Here is a 19113-nt window from a genome sequence, read left to right as displayed (position 1 = left end):
TGGCAGAGTTGAGGGTGCTTGGGTCACAAGAACACAAGGATACCCCCACCATCACTGGGGCAGAGAGCAGGTCAGCAGCCCCCCACACACACCCTTCTGTACCCTGGGATGAGATCTCACTCACTGGGTGCAGTGGCCAATATTAACACCACTTAATAGATGTTCTTTTTAGCAGGAGCCTTCTCTGGCTCGATCCAGAATGACACCCATGGTGGAGAGCTCAGGCTTTGAGAAATCCACCCAGTTGGGCCGCATGGGCTCCTTCCTCCCCTACTGCCACAGTCGCCCCCAAACTCAGCCTGCTGCAGCTGTAGGCCTTGCTCTCCAGCCCCAGCAGGTACTGGCAGGCCGTTCCACGTCGCGGACTCCCCCCAGACCCACACTATCTCTCCCTGGAAGTTGCAGGAAGACCCCCTGGGAGTAGGCCACCAAACCCGCTCACTCTGGGGCACCCCGCAATGGGTTCACTTACCCAGAACCATGCTGCCAGCCTCATCTCCAGGGGGCGTCCTCCTTCCTGCTCCAGCTCTGCCTGCGCCCCCAGCTGTGCCGTCCTCCCCGGGCTCAGCGTTTCCTGCACACTTGCCTTTGTCCTGCCGCCAGCCCGGGCCTCCAGCATCGGCTCCTTTGTCCCTCCTGGCCCCGCTTGGTCCCATGGCCGACTCGGCCCCAGGCCCCTGCTTCTCCTCTGCTTTTGCTCCCTCACGGCTGCTCCGTTTCCACAGTGGGGAAATCTTGCTGGCTCCTTTCAGGATCTGTTTTTCTGACTTGGTTGCAGGGGTCTGGGGTGCGGGCCCAGGTGGGTCCTGCTCACCGGGATGGGCAGCTGCCGGAGCCTCCACAAGGGGCATGGGTCTGAGGCCGCCCCCTCGTGTCACAAGCAGCTCCCCGGGGGTATCTGTCTCCTGCACATGGATGGAGATCCTGGGGCAGAGAGAAAACACGGCCTTAAAAGCAAGGACTCACGAGTCACCACAGACCTGGGTTCAAAGGCCTGCTGCCACCATTCAAGGATCACAGCCTATTGGCCTCAGTTTCTCATCCAGAAAAAGGGACCTCGTGGTTATTATAATAGTAAGGTAGATTGTGTTTAGAACCAGCAGACCCCAACCCCTGACTACCTCTGCCCAGACAGGACACCAGGGAGAGGCTGGGTTCAGTGAGATGGTACCATCTGCTCTCAGGATTCCAGTGGATGAGCGGCCAAGGAAGGCTGAAGTACTTGAGATGGACACCAGTGGGCATCAGATGCCCCGAAGGCCTTAGAAACCTGCTTCTGCCCCAGGAGGCAGGAGACCTGGGCTCTCCTCTCTAGGCCTCAGTCTCCCTTTCAGTTAAATGAAGAAAGGGTGAGCCAAGTCAAATATCCCACTGGAAACCCCAGGTCAGACATATTTTATTGAAATCAGACAGCTGCGGGGCACCTGGATGACTCAGTCGGTTAAACATCCAACTCTTTTTTTTATTGTTATGTTAATCACCATACATTACATCATTAGTTTTTGATGTAGTGTTCCATGATTCATTGTTTGTGCATAACACCCAGTGCTCCACGCAGAATGTGCCCTCTTTAATACCCATCACCAGGCTAACCCATCCCCCACCCCCTCCCCTCTAGAACCCTCAGTTTGTTTTTCAGAGTCCATCGTCTCTCATGGTTCCTCTCCCCCTCCAACTTACTCCCCTTCATTTTTCCCCTCCTGCTATCTTCTTCTTCTTTTTCTTTTTTCTTAACATATGTTGCATTATTTGTTTCAGAAATATAAATCTGTGATTCAACAGTCTTGCACAATTCACAGCGCTCACCATAGCACATACCCTACCCAATGTCTATCACCCAGCCACCCCATCCCTCCCAGCCCCCACCACTCCAGCAACACTCAGTTTGTTTCCTGAGATTAAGAATTCCTCATATCAGTGAGGTCATATGATACATGTCTTTCTCTGATTGACTTATTTCACTCAGCTTAACACCCTCCAGTTCCATCCATGTCATTGCAAACGGCAAGATCTCATTCCTTTTTATGGCTGCATAATATTCCATTGTGTATATATACCACCTCTTCTTTATCCATTCATCTGTTGATGGACATCTTGGCTCTTTCCACAGTTTGGCTATTGTGGACATTGCTGCTATAAACACTGGGGTGCACGTACCCCTTCGGATCCCTACATTTGTATCTTTGGGGTAAATACCCAGTAGTGCAATTGCTGGATCGTATGGTAGCTCTATTTTCAACTGTTTGAGGAACCTCCATACTGTTTTCCAGAGTGGCTGCACCAGCTTGCATTCCCACCAACAGTGTAGGAGGGTTCCCCTTTCTCCGCATCCCTGCCAACATCTGTCGTGTCCTGACTTGTTAATTTTAACCATTCTGACTGGTGTGAGGTGGTATCTCATTGAGGTTTTGATTTGGATTTCCCTGATGCCGAGCGATGTTGAGCACTTTTTCATGTGTCTGTTGGCCATTTGGATGTCTTCTTTGGAAAAATGTCTGTTCATGTCTTCTGCCCATTTCTTGATTGGATTATTTGTTCTTTGGGTGTTGAGTTTGATAAGTTCTTTATAGATTTTGGATACTAGTCCTTTATCTGATATGTCATTTGCAATATTTTCTCCCATTCTGTCGGTTGTCTTTTGGTTTTGTGGACTGTTTCTTTTGCTGTGCAAAAGCTTTTTATCTTGATGAAATCCCAATAGTTCATTTTTGCCCTTGCTTCCCTTGCCTTTGGCGATGTTTCTAGGAAGATGTTGCTGCGGCTGAGGTCGAAGAGGTTGCTACCTGTGTTCTCCTTCAGGATTTTGATGGACTTCTGTCTCACGTTTAGGTCTTTCAACCATTTGGAGTCTATTTTTGTGTTAAACATCCAACTCTTGCTTTTAGCTCAGGTCATGATCTCAGGGTTGTGGGATCGAGGTCCGTGTGAGGCTCCCTCGCTCAGTGGGGATTCTGTTTGAAATACTCTCCCTCTGCCCCTGCTCCCACTCTCTCTCTCCCTCCCAGATAAATATTTTTTTTAAAAAATCAGGCAACTGCTCATAGAGACTGGACTCCTCGTTTCTCTTGGACACATATGTCTGGCTGTGCTGGGCATGTCTGCATAGCTGAGAAGCAGCTCCCCTTTCTGACAGACCTGGCAATGCCACTGGGCCCACTTCGCATCCATCTCCATTACCCAGACCTTGCGACCTTAGGTTTGGGACCCCAGCTAGAGGTCAGGAAGGCCCTCTGAGCCCTGGCAATGTACAGAGGGAAGGACCTGACCCTGGGAGCCATGATCCCCAAGGGTTCCCTCCCTCTCAGAGTTGCCCTGCTCTGACTGTTCTTCACAACCCCACTGCTGGGGGTCTATGTGTGTTGGGGTGCGGTGAGGAGGTGAGTGTCTGGCATGGACTGAGTCTCAGGAGGGAGCGCAGCAGCCTCCTCTCTGGTCTTAGCTCTGGACCACATTGCTAGACAACTTTGGACAAGGCCGGCATCAGCTCCCTCTTCTGTCAAACAGAGACATTGATACCTCACAGAAGTGCTGAGAGTCCACGGAGCGGGGAAAGCCCCAGGGGTCCCAAAATGAGGCTCAAGAGGGTGCAGCTGCTGTGGAAAACAGGATGGTGGTTCCTCAAAAATTTAAAAATAGGACTACCTTATGACCTAGCAATTTCACTTCTTAAAATGTATCCAAAAGAATTTAAAACAGTGTGTCAAAGAGATATTTATATACCTGTGTTCATAGCAGCATTATTCACAACAACCAAATGTGGAAGCACCCCAAGTGTCCATCGAGGATGAATGGATAAGCAAAATGTATGTTATCCATACAATGGAATATTGTTTGGTCTTAAAGAGGAAGGAAATCCTGTTACATGCTGCTACCTGGGTGAACCTCGAGGACGTTATGCTAAGTGAAATAAGCCAGTCACAAAAAAACTGATTCCACATATATAATTCCACTTATATTCAGTACCTACAGTTGTCAAATTCAGTGACAGAAAGTGCAATGTGGTGGCCAGGATCTGGGGGGTGGGCAAAATGGGAGTTGTTTGATGGTTACAGAGTTTCAGATTTGCAAGATGGAAATGTTCTGGAGATCTGTGTCACAACAACCTGAATACACTCAACACTCCCGCACTGTACACTTACAAATGGTTCAGTTGGTAAATGTTATGTTACGTGTTTTTTCACCATAATGAAAAAAAGTGAGGCTTTTCCCCAGCAGTTGAAGGCCCAGCCCCCTCCCCGAGCTGCAGCGGGTCCTCTGAAAGCTGCGCCCGTTCCTGGATACACCTGGCTCAGTACAAGCCTGTACACAGCCAGCCTCGGGAGGGAGGCAGCCAAAGACCCCCCAGCTCCGTGCCCCTCGGAGGAGTGAGTGTGGGTTGGGGATAACAGGGGAGGTGCAAAGGGTGGCATCTGAGCCTGGCCCGGGCCTTGTCTCCACTGAAGGCCACGGGAACTGCAGGAAGCCCGTTGCTGGAAGAGCATCCAGGTGGTCAGGTGGCCAGCTGATAAAGACAAGAGTCACTGCTGTCCCACTTGGTCTTCACAGCGAGCAGGGCATGGGATGACCCCAACGCACTGCCGTGCATTCGCGTGGCGCTGAGGGCCCAACGTTTTCCCTCCTGCTGCACAGCACACCCGGGGCAGGCTAATCAATTACAGCCCTGTGTTCCTCCAACTCCAGCTAGGGCCTCAGCATCCTCTATACGGGCAGCCACTGCCCGTCAGAGCCAGTGCTTGAGTGTAAATTTATTTTCTCAAAATATACTCAGGTGCTAGCTGGGGAAGGGCAGGGAGTGACCTCTCCACTTCCTGAGCCCCATGGCAGGTCTAGTGCCCCTGAAATTCAGCTCAGGGCTGAAATGGACGTAGAGACGTTTCCCCTCATGCAGAATCTTTTGGGGGCCCCTAGCAAGTTCATGGAAAGTCCACCCCTATTCCTAGATTCCATATTTACAGCGCTGGCCAGGATCCAGGGAAGCCTGCCAGGAATCCCTCCTTTTAGCTGGTTAAGATCTCCCAGAGGCTCTCATTTCCTTCCAGAACAAAGGCAGACCAACAATCTGGGCTTCTCTGCCGGTCACCATAGCACACAGACACCAGCTCCCTTCCCTGCACCAGGCCTAGGGAAGGGATGGGGCTCTGTTACAGGAAAGGACAACCTGGGGCAGGTGCAGGAGGGCACCAGACCCCCTTGAGACAGGGAAGCACAACACACTTCAGTGGACTGCCCTGAGGGCAGGGATGCACTGTTACACAGGGCTGGGAACACAAGGCTAGGGAGAGCGTGGCAGCCAGCAGCTTCTGGCTCTGCATTATCCTGCACTGTGTGTGCTGAGGGCCGAGGGCTGGTCCTGAGGTGGTGTTCTGAGGCCACAACGCTACCTTCGGGACCTCAAGTATAATCATCCTGAAGGCCCCGCTGGATGGACTCAGCCCATGCCCACCTCCCTCTGAATCCCCATCCTTCTCTCCCCAGCTTAATATTTGGGACCTAATTAAATGCTGACCTGAGGAGGCAGGATTGTGCAGTGGTTAGGAGCAGATTCTGGAGCCCAACAACCTGGATTCAGATTTCAACTTTGTGAATCCCTGGCTGTGTGGCCCTGGGCACTCTCAGCCTGTTTCCTCATCTCCACACTCTCGCCTCCTGGGGACATTGTGAGGACACAGCGGGATGACGTCTGTGAAAGGCGTGGCCAATGCCAGCACCTAGGATTGTGCTGTGAGCCCCAGCTTGTAACTATTATAGCGGCTCTAAGAACCCTGCCCCACACGGGAATCACCCAAGGAGCTTGCAAAAAACAGAAAGAGAGAGAGTGAGGGAAGGAAGGCAGGGAGGGAGGGAAGAAGGATACCTGAGCCTCACTCCAGACTGAATAAATCAGACTCTCTGGGCATTGGTATTTTAAAAATTCCTTTCAGGTAATTCTAATGGGCACTAGGTGAGAAACAGTGCTCTACATTCCCAAAAGCAGTGCCTACGCCTTCTCCTGTCTTCCCCTCATGAAGCTAGCCAGCACGGTGCGGACAGCTCCAGCTGAGGGGCTACTGTTAATTCCTTCCCTTGCCCAGCATGGAGGAGCTCCCCTTACCTTGGAGGTGTTTCTCCACCACTGTGAGCTACCTTGGCTTGGACTGGCAGCCCTGGAGTCAGCCTCATGCCTGCCTCTGAGGGCCGCGGGTCAGGCCTGCTGAATGATGATCCTTGTTCTGTACCGGGTAAATCCTCCTGGCTGGTGGGGGCCTCACGGACCCCGGTGGATGCTGCAGACAACTCCTGGCCAGTCCCAGGCTTCTCAACGAATGCTCCAGGAGCTTTGGCTTCCGCCTCTGTGGGCAGCAGCGGGAGGCCAGGGGGCACTTGGGCTGGGCCAGGAACTCCTTCTTCCTGCCCTGGTGGGGCCTCTGCCTGGGTGGGGAGGTCAGATCCTATCTCTGAAGCATTGACGGGGGTCAGCCTCTCCACCGTCCCCTCTGGGAGGCTCGCCTGCTGGCTCTCTACAGGAAAACAGGCAGCATAAAAATGCATTCCTATATGGAGGACTCTAACCTAAAGATATTGCAAAGGAGCTGCAAAGGCCACTCAGCGCAGCATGTTTATAATAGGCAGACTGGAAACAACCCAAGTGACCCAACAGTAGGAGGCTGCTTGACTAAACCATGGCCCGTCACCCAGGAGCACTGCACAGCCATAAAAAATAGAGAGACGCGAATATCTCCAGATGTGGCTCTGGAGTGATCTCAGGATATACCGAGTGAAAAGTGAGATAAGAGCCAGGTGGAGAAAAGTGTGTCTGGTGTGCTTCTGTTTGTCTAGGAAGAGAAGTGTGTGTGGGTGTGGGTGGGTGGGTGTGTGTGCACGCGCGCGCATGCATGCACATGCATGCACGCACATGTGGGTGCATGTGTATAACCACTTAGAACATGGCTTAAAGACACAGAAAGAAAAGATAAGATAAAAAATTTTGTAAATGGTTCCATACACAAGGGAGGAACAAGGATAGAAGCTACACTTAAAATCCCTTGTTTTGTCAATTTGACTTTAGAACCATGTCAATATTACACAAAACTGTAAAAGAAAATGAGACTTGAATAAAAGCAATCCATAAAGATGTAAAGCAAAGTGAAATAGACGTGAGATTCAAGTTGGTGGCATAGCTTACACAGAAAGGAGCTAGTCCAAGTGCCTTTGGAACAGCAATACATAGTGGGATATATGTAAAGGATTAAAAAAAATGAAAAAAAAAAGAAGCTTCAACGGTTTTTTAGCGATCACATTGTTGGTGGTGGCATTGGTATTTTTATTCTGAAACTGTTATGTGTGCAATGTGAAATACAGCAAATGAGGTCCCACTCACCTTCCCAAAGCCCCCTGATCTCGGCTTGCACAGCTCTGGTGCTCAGTGCATGCTTTGGTTTTGCTCCTTTCTCTTCCACTCTATCTTTGTTCTGAAAGAACAATCATCATCATCATCATCATCATCATCATCATCATATCATCATCAACATCATTGTTCAGGCCACAAACATTTGTTGAACACCTATCCTGTGCTTAACGTAGAAGTATTTAGGTTATTTCACCTGGTCTCACAGTAACACTAGAGGGTAGATATTGCTACTGTCATTTTAGAGATAAAGACACTTATCCAAAGTCACCAAGTTCTTTCTAATGTGTCATCATATTGCCAGTAAGGGGCAGACCTGACACGGGATTCTAAATAGACTGTACTTCAAAGTACTTAAACCAGGGATGGAAAATAAATTTTAAAGTGTCAATTCAGATCAGTCTGTCATGGCTATTACAGTGTTGGCTCGGCTTGGATTCTAAAGTCCGATTAACCCATGCCTGTTTGGGGGGCAAGGGGCAGGGAGGAGGGCTGGAATTAACAGTGCCTGCCAGGGAGCCAGAGGCATCCTACCATCAGCCCTTTACAGCACAGTAGCGCAGCCAGAAGCACAGCCTCTCCCTGACTCTGGAGCCAGGACCTGCTGGGTTTAAACCCCATCTTCACCCCTAACTTCTCTGTATCTCCCTTTCCTCATCTGTGAAGTGGGGAGAATCATATTATCTGCCTCAGAGAGTTAATAAGAGGATTGGGGGAGTCGATCTGTGGACGCCCTGACAAGTGTGCCCAGTGCATGGTACGTGCTCAGGAGCTCCGGGGATTTTATCCTGCCTGAGACAGGGAGCTCTCTGCCATCAGTGACTCAACTGATTGATGGGTGGGTCAACTGTGTAAGGCCCGGAGGAGCTCGAAGCAGCTCTTCTTTTAACTCTGAGTGGTCTGTACCAGGCCAGTGTTCTTCCTCCTGAAATGGTAGAACATTCAGTATTTCCAAGTGTAAATATTTCTACAGGGCCTGACTCCTTGCCGGGTCCCCCTGGTGCTTCTGGAGGTTTTAAGCCATTGAATGGTACAGCCCCTCAGACCCCTCCTGGTCCTTATCACAGCAGCAGGTCTGGTCAAGGCACTTACCCCTGAAGGCCCTTTCCCTTGCCTGGGCCACAGAGGCCCCAACTGGGAGCCAAAATGAGCTTGAGACACATTTTGTTTGGCCTGCGCAGCATTTTAAGTTTTTAAATTTGTTACCAACACTTTAAATCTAGGAGACTTTTACATTAAAATTCTAAGTTCCCTTTTGGGGCTTAGGATTGTTCTACATTCTGATTGTGGTGGTGTTGATTTGGGTGTATACATTTGTTGAGTGGTGTACTTAAAATGTACATACTGTGTGTGTGTATGTGTGTGTGCCATTTATTATATATAAATTATACCTTCATAAAACTGATTAGAAACAATCCTAAGCTCCCAGATGCTCCTGAAAAAAATCTGAAGATCTGGCAACTTTAGGCCCACATGGCAAAAATCGGCTGGAGCAGTCCCCGCTAACAGGGCACCACTGTCCTCCCAACTTTGGAATGCCTCCCTGGCACTGAGTAGGAGGATTGGTCCCACTGTTTTTCCTACACTGTACCCACTTCTCTGCACCCTACTACCTGCTCATCCTTTTGGGATTCCAGCACACTACACTTTGTCCTCTTGCAGGTAACAACACATGGGAGCCCCTAGCCTTGCTGCTGGCATGTGCAGGGCACGTAATAAATAAACCCCAGCAGCTGTCATCACGATCAACACAGCACCATCAATGTGACCTGGATCCCCTTACTCAGCAGAGGCCTCTCCCTTGACCTCGTTCTGCAGACTCCGTCCTGCCACCCCCGTAGCTGGGGGAGCTGGAAGCTTTATCACGGGATGCCTCCTGTTTCACCCCGGTAGAGAGGGACTCGAACACACTGTCCTTTGGCAGACCTTGTGGGCTCAGAGTGTCCTCTCCCCCCCCTGCTCTTGGTGTAGGTAGGCACACACGCACATACACAGGCAAACACACACACGCAGCTGTGTCGTGTCTTCAGGGCTCAACCTTGTGATCCCTGCATTGTCCAGTGCATTCAGAGGAAGGAGAAGAGACTCTCGACACCATTCTGGAAGACAGGTGTCTTCTGATTGCCTATGATTTGGGCCCAACCCTGGCTGAGCCTGACCCTGTCCTTCATGAGAGAGCACCTAGCTTTTAGTAAAAATCTAATTCATTGTTACAACCAAAACGAAGTCCCACTGGGCACTTCAGAAAACCCAAGGAGGACCTTCACAAAGTCCTGGCACAATTTTCTTTCTTTTTTTTTTTTTTTTGAATTCTTAAAAATTGCTAATTCCAGTAGAGTTAATATACAGTGTTATATTAGTTTCAGGTGTACAATATAGTGATTCAAGGGGCGCCTGGGTGGCTCAGTCAGTTAAATGTCTGCCTTTGGCTCAGGTCATGATCCCAGGACCCTGGGACCGAGTCCTGCATCAGGGAGCCTGCTTCTCCCTCTCGCTCTGCCCCTCTCCCCCACTCACGCTCCCTCTCTCACTCTGTCTCTCTCTGAAATAAATAAATAAAATCTTTTTAAAAAATAAAAATAACAAAACAAAACAATATAGTGATTCAACCCTTCCACACATCACCCGGTGCTCATCACAAGTGCACTCCTTCATCCCCATCAGCTATTTCCCCCATCCCCCACTGACCTCCCCTCTGTTAACCATCAGTTTGTTCTCTAGAGTTAAGAGTCTGTTTCTTGGTTTGTCTCGGTCTCTTTTTTCCCTTTGCTCGTTTGTTTCTTAAATTCCACAGTCCTGGCACAATTTTCAAATTTAGGAGCTAGTGCTAGGATTTAATTCAATTCCACAAATCATTACTATACCCTCTTAGGAAACTTGAAGGGGTCTCTAGAAAGTCTCTGTTTTCAGCACCAACAATGTGTTAAATAGCCGGGGCTATTATACCCATTCTCTGCCACCTCCTGTGAGGCCCGCCCTAGCCACAGTCCACAGTGGGAAGCAAAGGCCTCATGTCACAGACCAACAAGGAGCTGACAGTCCGACTAGGGGGCTAGACCCAAACCTGTAGATGGTTACCAACAAGTATATTAAACACAAAGACCAGAAGAGAGATCAGTCACATGCCAAGCTGAACAGAGCAGACAAGAAATGTTCCAAGAACTCAGAAAAGAGAATGTTCTATGATATCCCCATGCAGAAATTCTTAAATATCTGCAAAATGTTTGGTAGCTAATTTCACTAGTGTATGAAGAGCTATTACAAATCAATAAGTACAAAAAACTGAAATGGAAAAGACATGAGCAGACAGTTCACAGAAAAATACAAATGCTTTAAATCTGTGAAAGATGCTAAAACTTCTAGTAAAAGAAATACAAACTAAAAACTAAATTGAGGTATATCATTCTATCTACTTCTGGTTATGTTTGATATTTTCCATAATGAAGAGTTTTAAATTTCTTATGAATTAAAAGAAAAAGAATTAGCACTAGGAGGCATATAATCCGTTGTCTTATTTGAATCTTAATTCAAATACAGAAACTGTAAGAAAAAAAAGCATAAGATGATTAGGAAAATTCGAACACTGGCTTTGGCAATATTAAATTACTGTTTACTTTTTAGTCATGATAATGGTATCCTAGTTACATTTTTTAAAAGAGCCCTTATCTTCTAGATATAAAGACTAACGTTTGTGGAGGAAATGACCCAATGTCTCAGATTGGCCTCAAAATAATCTAGAGAGGGAAGTCCATGGAGAATAGATGCCACAACATTGGTCTCCCATTATGGGTTCATAGGGTTTGTGACACTAATCTCTATTTTTATAAATGTTTGAAATTTTTCATATAAAAAAATTTGTATTTTGCAAAAATTTTCAAGTGTTAAGAAAAAACACATGCACAATAAGATCTCAGTTTTCAATCACCACGCAGGCACAGAATAAGAAAGTTGGATAATATGCTTTGTTAGCAAAAGGGGAGGCAACAAGCATTCCCATATGCTACCGACAGGAGACCAAATGGGAATAACTCCTTTGAAGGTCAAAATTTGGCTTTATGTGCACAACTTTACCCTTTGGCTTCACCTTGCCACTTCTAGGAGTGTATCGTAGAGATAAGCTCACACTTCTATGGATACTCACTGCACCATTATTTGTAACAGCAAAAATGAGAAATAATATAAACAAACAATGATGTGGGACTGGTTAACAAATTAAGACACATCCCCCAACCGGAGCATTCTGCAACTTTAAGAACGAGGAAGCTTTCTATGTATACATATAAAACAATGCCCAAAATATATTAAGTAAAAAAAAAAAAAAAAATCAAGGACAGAATAATGTGAGTAATATTTGAGTTAAGACCAAGAGGTGGTGCTTATAGATGAACCGACTACGTCTGGGAGGTTTTGCAGGAAAAAGGCACCTATGTCTGCATGGGGGGCGGGTGGTCTTGGGGGCTGGAGGCTGGAGTAGGAGGGACATGATGCTCTTTATACCACATGAGGCAGGCGTTTAACTGCTTAGCCGATCAAGCCCCCCAGGCGTCCCCCATGAATGTTTTGACCATGTGCATATATTAATTTTCTTCTTTAAAGCTGAAGTTGATGGGGGCACCTGGGTGGCTCAGTCGGTTAAGCGTCTGACTCTTGATTTTGGCCCAGGTCATGATTTCAGGGTTGTGAGTTCAAGCCCCGTGTGGGCTCTGTGCTGAGTGTGGAGCCTGCTTAAGATTCTCTCTCTCCCTCTCCCTCTGCCCTTCCTCCACCTCACTCCCTCCGCCCTCTAAAAAAGTAAATAAATAAATAAAAATAAAGCTGAGCTTGCTTATCAGTGGAAGAGCAGAAGGTCACGTCTCCCCCACAGGCCAGACTCACAGGAGAGGCGCAGAAAGCAGGGAGCTAGGGGGAGGGGCATACTTTGGAAGAGGCTGCAGGGCAGGGCGGCAGGGAAGGGGTCAGCAGGGTGAGCTCTGGCCTGGCCGGGGATGAGGAAGGAAGGCACACTCCTGCAGCTTTGCTCTGGAAAGCCTCAGTAGCGGACACAGAGTCAGGCAGAGCGTCCTGTAGACCCAGCTTATCTCTTGCCAGGAGCTGGTGGATAACTACAGTGATCTGAAATGGTGGCTCCAGGCCGTCTGAGGGTGGCTAAGTGGCTGACTCTTAGCTGTTCCCAAACAGAGTGTTGCCTCTACACACACACACACACACACACACACACACACACACACAGCCAGCCAGCCAGCCAGCCCGGCCAAACTTCCATTAGCCAGCGGGTTTGATTATGCAATCCTTGGGAACAGCCACTCCCAGAAATGCCACACTCCTCCCCCAGGCTCCGGCTCCTTCATGGCCTGTGTCCCCCAGGGGTCACTGTCAACACTCATCTTCCAACAAGCAGCTGCACACTCCGCCCACTCTGGGACCCACCGCAAGGTTGGGGACAGGAAGGGGAGGGTTCTAAAAGGGGGGTTTCTTTTGGGGTAAACTGGCTCCCACCTGTTTCCTACTCTAGGTGTGACAGAACAGAAAGGAGCAAAAAGTCACTAGAATGTCCAATAAGCTTCATTGTCCTCCTCTCCCTAATGGCCCATTCATCCCCTCTTCTAGGTGCTCTGAAGCTGCGCAAGGCCCCACAGGTCTCACCGAGGCACTGCCTCTTCCTTTCCCGGGGAAGAGCAGCCGGGCAGTGACCTGTCTAGAAGTCCACCTATAACCTTTAAAGTTGTCTCTCCTTTTCCCCATCAACAGGTCACACAGGTGGCACAGGAAGGGAACAACAGCTCCTAGTGCTCCTAAGCCTATCCGTCTGGCTAGTGTCCCCACCAGGACCACTGGATCTCCCTTTCAGCCAGAAGGGTACCGGGGTAGGGAAGCAGGAACCAACCTCCAAAGGGCCATCAGCCAGGCTTCCTTTCCTCCAGGGGACACTCCCTTGCATGATGAAATCCACCACCTTCGAGTTCTGGAACACGGCCCCCACCAAAGCTATGGCCTTGTCCACGGCCACTACCATCCTGAACAGGGCTTCAAGCCTGGCGCCATGCTGGGCAGCATCCTGCCGCACAGCCCTCACCAGCTCCAGGACCTCTGGCCACCCAGCCTGTGAGTGAGCTGGAGGATTGTGGTCAGCCCCACCTGGGCCCAGAATCTGATAGGCCTCCAGCCGGTGTAGGCCTTGCTCCAGGTGGCCCATACCTTGATACACACACTGCAGTTTCTCCGAGACATCTTCTTGGAAATGCAAGAGTTTGTCAACCTTCTCGTTTAGCACATTAAGCTTTTTGTCCATGGTGGTTAAGCAGGCCTTGCCTGACACCGGCAGCCCCTGGGTCGCCAAACTCTCCTTGGAGGCTCCGGACATCCTGATGCAGGCTTGACAAGAGCGAGGAATCAGAAAAGCCACAGACTCCTGGTTTTCACTTGGACAGTGGTACCTGGAAGTTCATTGTTCTTGATAGCTTACAGCCTCGCCCTGCAGCACCAACCACACAGATCGTCTGGGTGGTTTAGGGAGCCCAGGGGACCAGGCTTTCTCTGAGCCTTTGCCTTTGCTTATCTCCCGCTCTGCCGTGGCCATGAGTGACAAGCTGGGTTTGGCAAGGCCCTTCTCTTTGGGGCCCTTTTGACATCATGGCAGCATTTAACATTCCTCTCTGAGAGGGTGCTGATGGGCAAATATTTTAAGAATCTGCCCAAGGCAGGCAGGGCTTTGGACAGTTGAAACAAAAGGGTAAAAGAAAGGGGGTCCTTTAGGTAATGAACCAGAATGCTGGACTTCACAAGGGGCCTCAGGAATCCCAGGGCAGAATAAGACCTTTAGCAGCCCGAGTACATGGTATCCCACCTGCTGCAAACACACTGAATTCACAAAGAAAAGCAAGACCAATAGTAAATGTGAGGCCATTCTGATTTTTGCCATGATAAAAATGTTGATACTTCTGCAAATTAAAAACAAATTTTTGGTGCCCCCACTTTGCAGGTGCCCCAAATAAGTGTTTAGGCTGCCTGTGGGGTATAGCTGCAGGTCCCTGCCCACAATGGGCTCTCAGTCACTAGCAACTTGTACCTAAAAATAGAAGTGAGGGCAAATGGCTTAGGCTACTCGCCAGGTGCCATCCCTCAGGTCAGGTTCCTCATAGAGCCCTCTGGGGCACATCTGCCAGTGGTCTCCCGCCACCCCCCGCCCCCCCACGCTGCTCCTCCAGCACTAACCACGCATGCAGGCATTGGGCACCCCATCTCTTACACTAGAACAGACATAGCAGCAGCCTAGAGGGCAAGGGGGCCTGTGCTTCCCGTAGCTTCCAAACGTTGTAGCCTCAAAACTCTTGGTTCAAATGGAGCTGTTACAGAAGCATCGATAAATAAAAGCAGACAAAGGAGATGCTCAGGCTGACACTGAGGTGGGTGCCAGGAGGCGCCACAGAGTCCCTAGGCTGCTGGGGAGCAAATGACTGACACCATGTTCTTCCAGGCCCACCTAGGGAGAAAGCTAAGGGAGAGGGAATTTGCCCAAGGTCGCCCCAGCACGAGGCCTCCTGAAGCTAGCACAGCTTAGTCAATACTGGCCCCAGGACGGGGCGGGGGGGCCGGGTGTCTTTGGTGTCCTGCTAAGCTTCCTCCTTCTGAATAAAAGCAATCATGAGAATAAACTTTGACCTGGAAATCTGACATCTAAAACACCTTTAGATCATTTTGCTATTTTAAGCTACAGGTGACTCGCAAGCACAGTGTGCTTGTTATGCAAGTGCAGCTTGACCACAAACCCCTTACCACCCGTCCCTCTACCGGGATAGCTGCCCTAAGCAGTCCATGCAGAAATCCAGACCGATTTCTGGGGGCCCAGTCCTGCGTGTCAGTGGTAGAATGGCCTGGAGCACGCTCAAAAGAACACTGGTCTCTTATAGCACTGTGATTTAAAACAAACACACACTCTCCTTGGAAAAAGAAATTTGGGGAACATTGTGCTCCAGGTCCTCTTGGGGATTCACGATGCCCCTCCAAAGGACCTCATCTGCCACAGAAAGAAAGGTGCCACAGCACCTGACCAGGGAATCAGGTGCCACAGCACCTGACCAGGGAATCACTCCTTCCCCTGCACTTAGCACCTCTTACTGCTCTGTGGCACCAGGGGTCCCTGATCACACTTGGGAAGCAGCTGCATAGAGAAAGCTCTGGGTCTAACACCAGCTCAGTGTCTGTCCTACAGCAGGTATGGATAATCGAAAGAGAACAGCTCTGGGAAGGAGCTTCCACCAGTGCCAACCACAGGCAGCTGCTGTGGGGACCTTCTGAGCAGCCTACACCAGTTGAGCCTGGGCTTAATATCTTGAAAGTCCAGCTGAACCCCAAGAAAATCCAATGTCCCAGACACAGCTATATCAAAAGCTAATTATTTAAATTACAAAAGGATTTGTCCCAGGTCTCCCTTAAGCAACAAGTGATTGCAAAGCACCTGGTGTAGTAGAAACGTGGATGTGGCAACCTCCACTGTTCTAGAACCACCTCGAGGTTCCCTGAGCCCAAAGAGTCCTTGAGCTTGCCTCAGTCCCCAGGTGCACCAACATGCCTGGCAAGTGGTGGGTATTCAACACAACCATATGGAAGGAATGAACTACGGGGACCCCGGATGAGCAGGAGGCTGGGCTGAGTTTTGGGAGACCTGTGGAAGGAGGAGACAGCAGCTAGGGTTTCCCAGAACAAAAAAGTACAGGGCAGGACATCTTGGCAATTCCTAGAGGTAAGCTCTGGGACCTTCTAGGGAAAAGCTCAGAATATGCCGACAGGTGAAATCCTTGAGGCTTCTTTGATGAAAAGGAGCAGCCAGGAGGACCAGATTTGAATCCCTTTCATTTCTCTGCCTAGAGAAGAAATGAGTCCTGTGAGGGCTGAGGCATGGCTTCTCTCCAACTCTCCCTGATGTACAGGGCACAGCAAGAACCATGGACAATTCTTTTTGGGCAATGGCGCCTGCCCAGAGGAGAGGAGAGGCATTCCATCCCTCGAGTCAAGTGAACACAGACCAGAGAAGAGGCAGTCATGCTGGATGGGTACAGAGTAGCAAATCCAATGACACTTCATCTTTCCTGGGTGAGGACAGGACAGCTGACGCACTCCCAGAAAAACACAGACTGACCTCTGTTTGCCATAGGCAGGGATCAGCATGCACTGAACCCAAGATTCTTCCTTGGCCTTTCTGGCGACAGCCAGTTTTCCCTGTACAACCCCAGAGGCACTGTGGATCTTGAGGCCCCAGGTGGAATAAGAGGGGAGCAGCAATGCAAGGCTAAGTAGTCCATTCCAAAGCACTCTCCTCCTTCCCCACCTCTGCACAGAATGAGCACAGCTAGGAGAGGCCCTACCCTCCCTGGAGATCAGAGGTCTGTTTCTGGAGAAACTCAATGGTCCATGTACTGGCGTTGATGATCCCTGGGAACTCCTCATCTGATCAGCCTCAACAGCCAGACAGTCAACAAGCCTCAACCACTCACCTAGGTTTTTGTGCCTTACTCTGAAATATGCACAGATAGAAAAGGATCACCAGGTATTCAAACAAAGCCCCCAAGATGAAAAGGGGAGCCCCCCAAAATAGAAACATAATTGTGGAGGAAACAGAGAAAACAAGAAACAGAAGAAAGTTTCAAAAAGGCTCTCATTAGTTGCCCCCGAAAAGTGCAAAAGGCTATTCCATCCATTTAAAAAGAAGAAGGTGTTATGGGAAAAGAACAGGCATAGAATAAAAGAGAGGTCTTGGAAATTAAAAATATGAGTGTTAAAATTTTAAAATCCAATATGGAGATGAGAAAATAAAGTTAAGATAATATCCCAGAAAGTAGAATTAAAAGATGAAGATGCCTACATAGGGAGAGAAAAGAGAAGAGAATAGACAAGGGATCCAGCCCCACATCTAGTTAACTGGAGTTTCAGGAGGAGAAATGAAAGAGGGAAGGAATTTATCAAAGAAATAGTATAGTCATTATGCAATTTTAGAACACAGGGATAAAGAGAAGATTACAAAAGCTCCCCAAAAGGTGAAAGAAAAAAAAATCACATACCAAGGAACTAGAATCAGGATGACATCAGACTTCTAAAAACAAATGGCTGCTGGAACACAGGCAGGATGTAGAATTCTAGGTTAGAGATTTGAAGACATCACACCTTTGTCAAAGGACAGAAGGAAGCATTTCAGGAAGCACTGAAGGAAGCACTCTTTGAAAGGACATTAAAGTACATGACTTGATTTTTCAGTGAATGGTCTTTGCATACTATTGTTCACACTATGATGCGGTAATGGGGTCAACGCTTTACGGAGTTAAAACAGTGATGTTGTAAGGATGTGGGGGGGAGTGGGGACAGTAACAAAGCTGAATCGTTTCTCTTCACAGGAAGCACACAGATCATGTACAGAACTGATGAGGAGGAAAGTGCAGGCAAATATCAGGAGAAAGAGCTGAAAGACACCCCCATGTTTGCCGCTGGGAAGTAGGTCGGGAAGCAGGTTTTGCAGAGGTCTGGGTACCACATGCGAGGGGATGTGTATATTTACGACAAGTGTTGCAGCATGCCATGGCAAGGGTCTTGCCGTAACAGCATCAGCTACAACCATTTTCTGAGAGATGGAGGCCACGTATCTCGAGGAAAGGACGCTTCTCTACTTCACATGGAAGGACAGTAGGGGCAGTGACCTGCATGGAACTTAACCTCTCCAAATGCAGGTTTCCTCATCTCGAAAGGGGGTGCATGAAGTGCAGTAACCACAGGGCTGTTAGAGTCCTCATGTAAGTGAAACGCTAAGCAGGGGCCTGGCACATGGTAAGTCACGAAAACAGGAGACACTCGAACTCACTGCCCCGAACCCATCCCCCGCTCCAGATGGTCAGCCAACAGGACAGCAGCATGTCCAGCCACTTCGTTGTGGGGTGAGGGCAGGAGGGAAAGGAGGCATCTCCCCAGTCCTAAATCGGCCCCCCCACCGGTACCCGGCCCACCCAGGCCACCTCCCTTGCAGGCACCATCAGCTGATGTGCACGCAAAAAGTGCAAACCTGTCCTCCATTAAGCCGAGCTGAGTCAGAAAAGGAAATCAGAGATGAAACAGAACCCCAGAAAGCCTCGCTGGGTTCAAAGCAGACAACTTGGGGGTTAGAGGCACAGGGCGTTGTCTGCCCGCTACACCCTGCCTTAGCTGGGGAGGCCCACGCTGACCATCCCTGGGCTGTTAGCCATCAACCAAAGCTTCCTGCTGACTGCGTTTCTTGGTCCAAGAGGACCTACGTCTGGGGGATAATTGTCACCAAGGCTCCCTTAGTCCCATGACCCTAACAATTGTCCCTGAGGGCTCCCACTTCAAAGCAGACTGGCCTGGAGCCGCCCTTACCGCAAATATCTGGATGTAACCTGATGCCCGCTGCTGGCCTCTGGCGCTGGGACTGTGAAGTAGTGGAGTGGGGCACAGAGTCCCCATCCTGCGGCTGCAACCACGGTGCCAACTCAGTGTTTACTCTGCCTGGAGATGCCCAACTGCCTGGAGTGCTGGAATGAGGTGGGCTGGCTGGCCAGGATGATTTCTCGAGAACTCAGGCAGCAGCGATAAGCCTGGCATTTCCGCTTATCTCTGACCCTGCCCCAGGCCCCAGAGGCATCCAGAGGCTTCACTCAGTTATCTGGTTTGTGAGGCGGTATCTGCTTCCCAGGGGCCTACTTCCTGCATCACTTAGTGAAGTGTCCAGT

The 19113-nt window shown here is 49.4% G+C and overlaps 1 protein-coding gene across 4 annotated transcripts in view; it reads right to left on the bottom strand.

The window, feature by feature from the left end:
- MYLK3 (myosin light chain kinase 3) overlaps nucleotides 1-19113 on the bottom strand; it is a 51241-nt gene that overhangs the window by 24809 nt on the left and 7319 nt on the right. For 3 of the 4 annotated variants that reach the window (XM_027620137.2, XM_027620135.2, XM_027620136.2), the window contains exons 2-4: nucleotides 7358-7448; nucleotides 6092-6497; nucleotides 473-924 (exon numbers count right to left, since the gene is read on the bottom strand). In XM_027620137.2, coding sequence (XP_027475938.1) covers nucleotides 473-924; nucleotides 6092-6159 — 520 coding nt within the window. In that variant the 5' untranslated portion in view covers nucleotides 6160-6497; nucleotides 7358-7448. Of the gene's footprint in view, nucleotides 1-472; nucleotides 925-6091; nucleotides 6498-7357; nucleotides 7449-13268; nucleotides 13985-19113 lie in introns of those variants that run through there. The other variant, XM_027620134.2, reaches the window with a different exon arrangement.

Source organism: Zalophus californianus, chromosome 17 (genome assembly GCF_009762305.2).
Source record: "Zalophus californianus isolate mZalCal1 chromosome 17, mZalCal1.pri.v2, whole genome shotgun sequence".
Taxonomy (NCBI): domain Eukaryota; kingdom Metazoa; phylum Chordata; class Mammalia; order Carnivora; family Otariidae; genus Zalophus; species Zalophus californianus.
The sequence above is the reverse complement of the archived record's forward strand: the minus strand, read 5'-3'. Positions and strand labels throughout refer to the sequence as shown.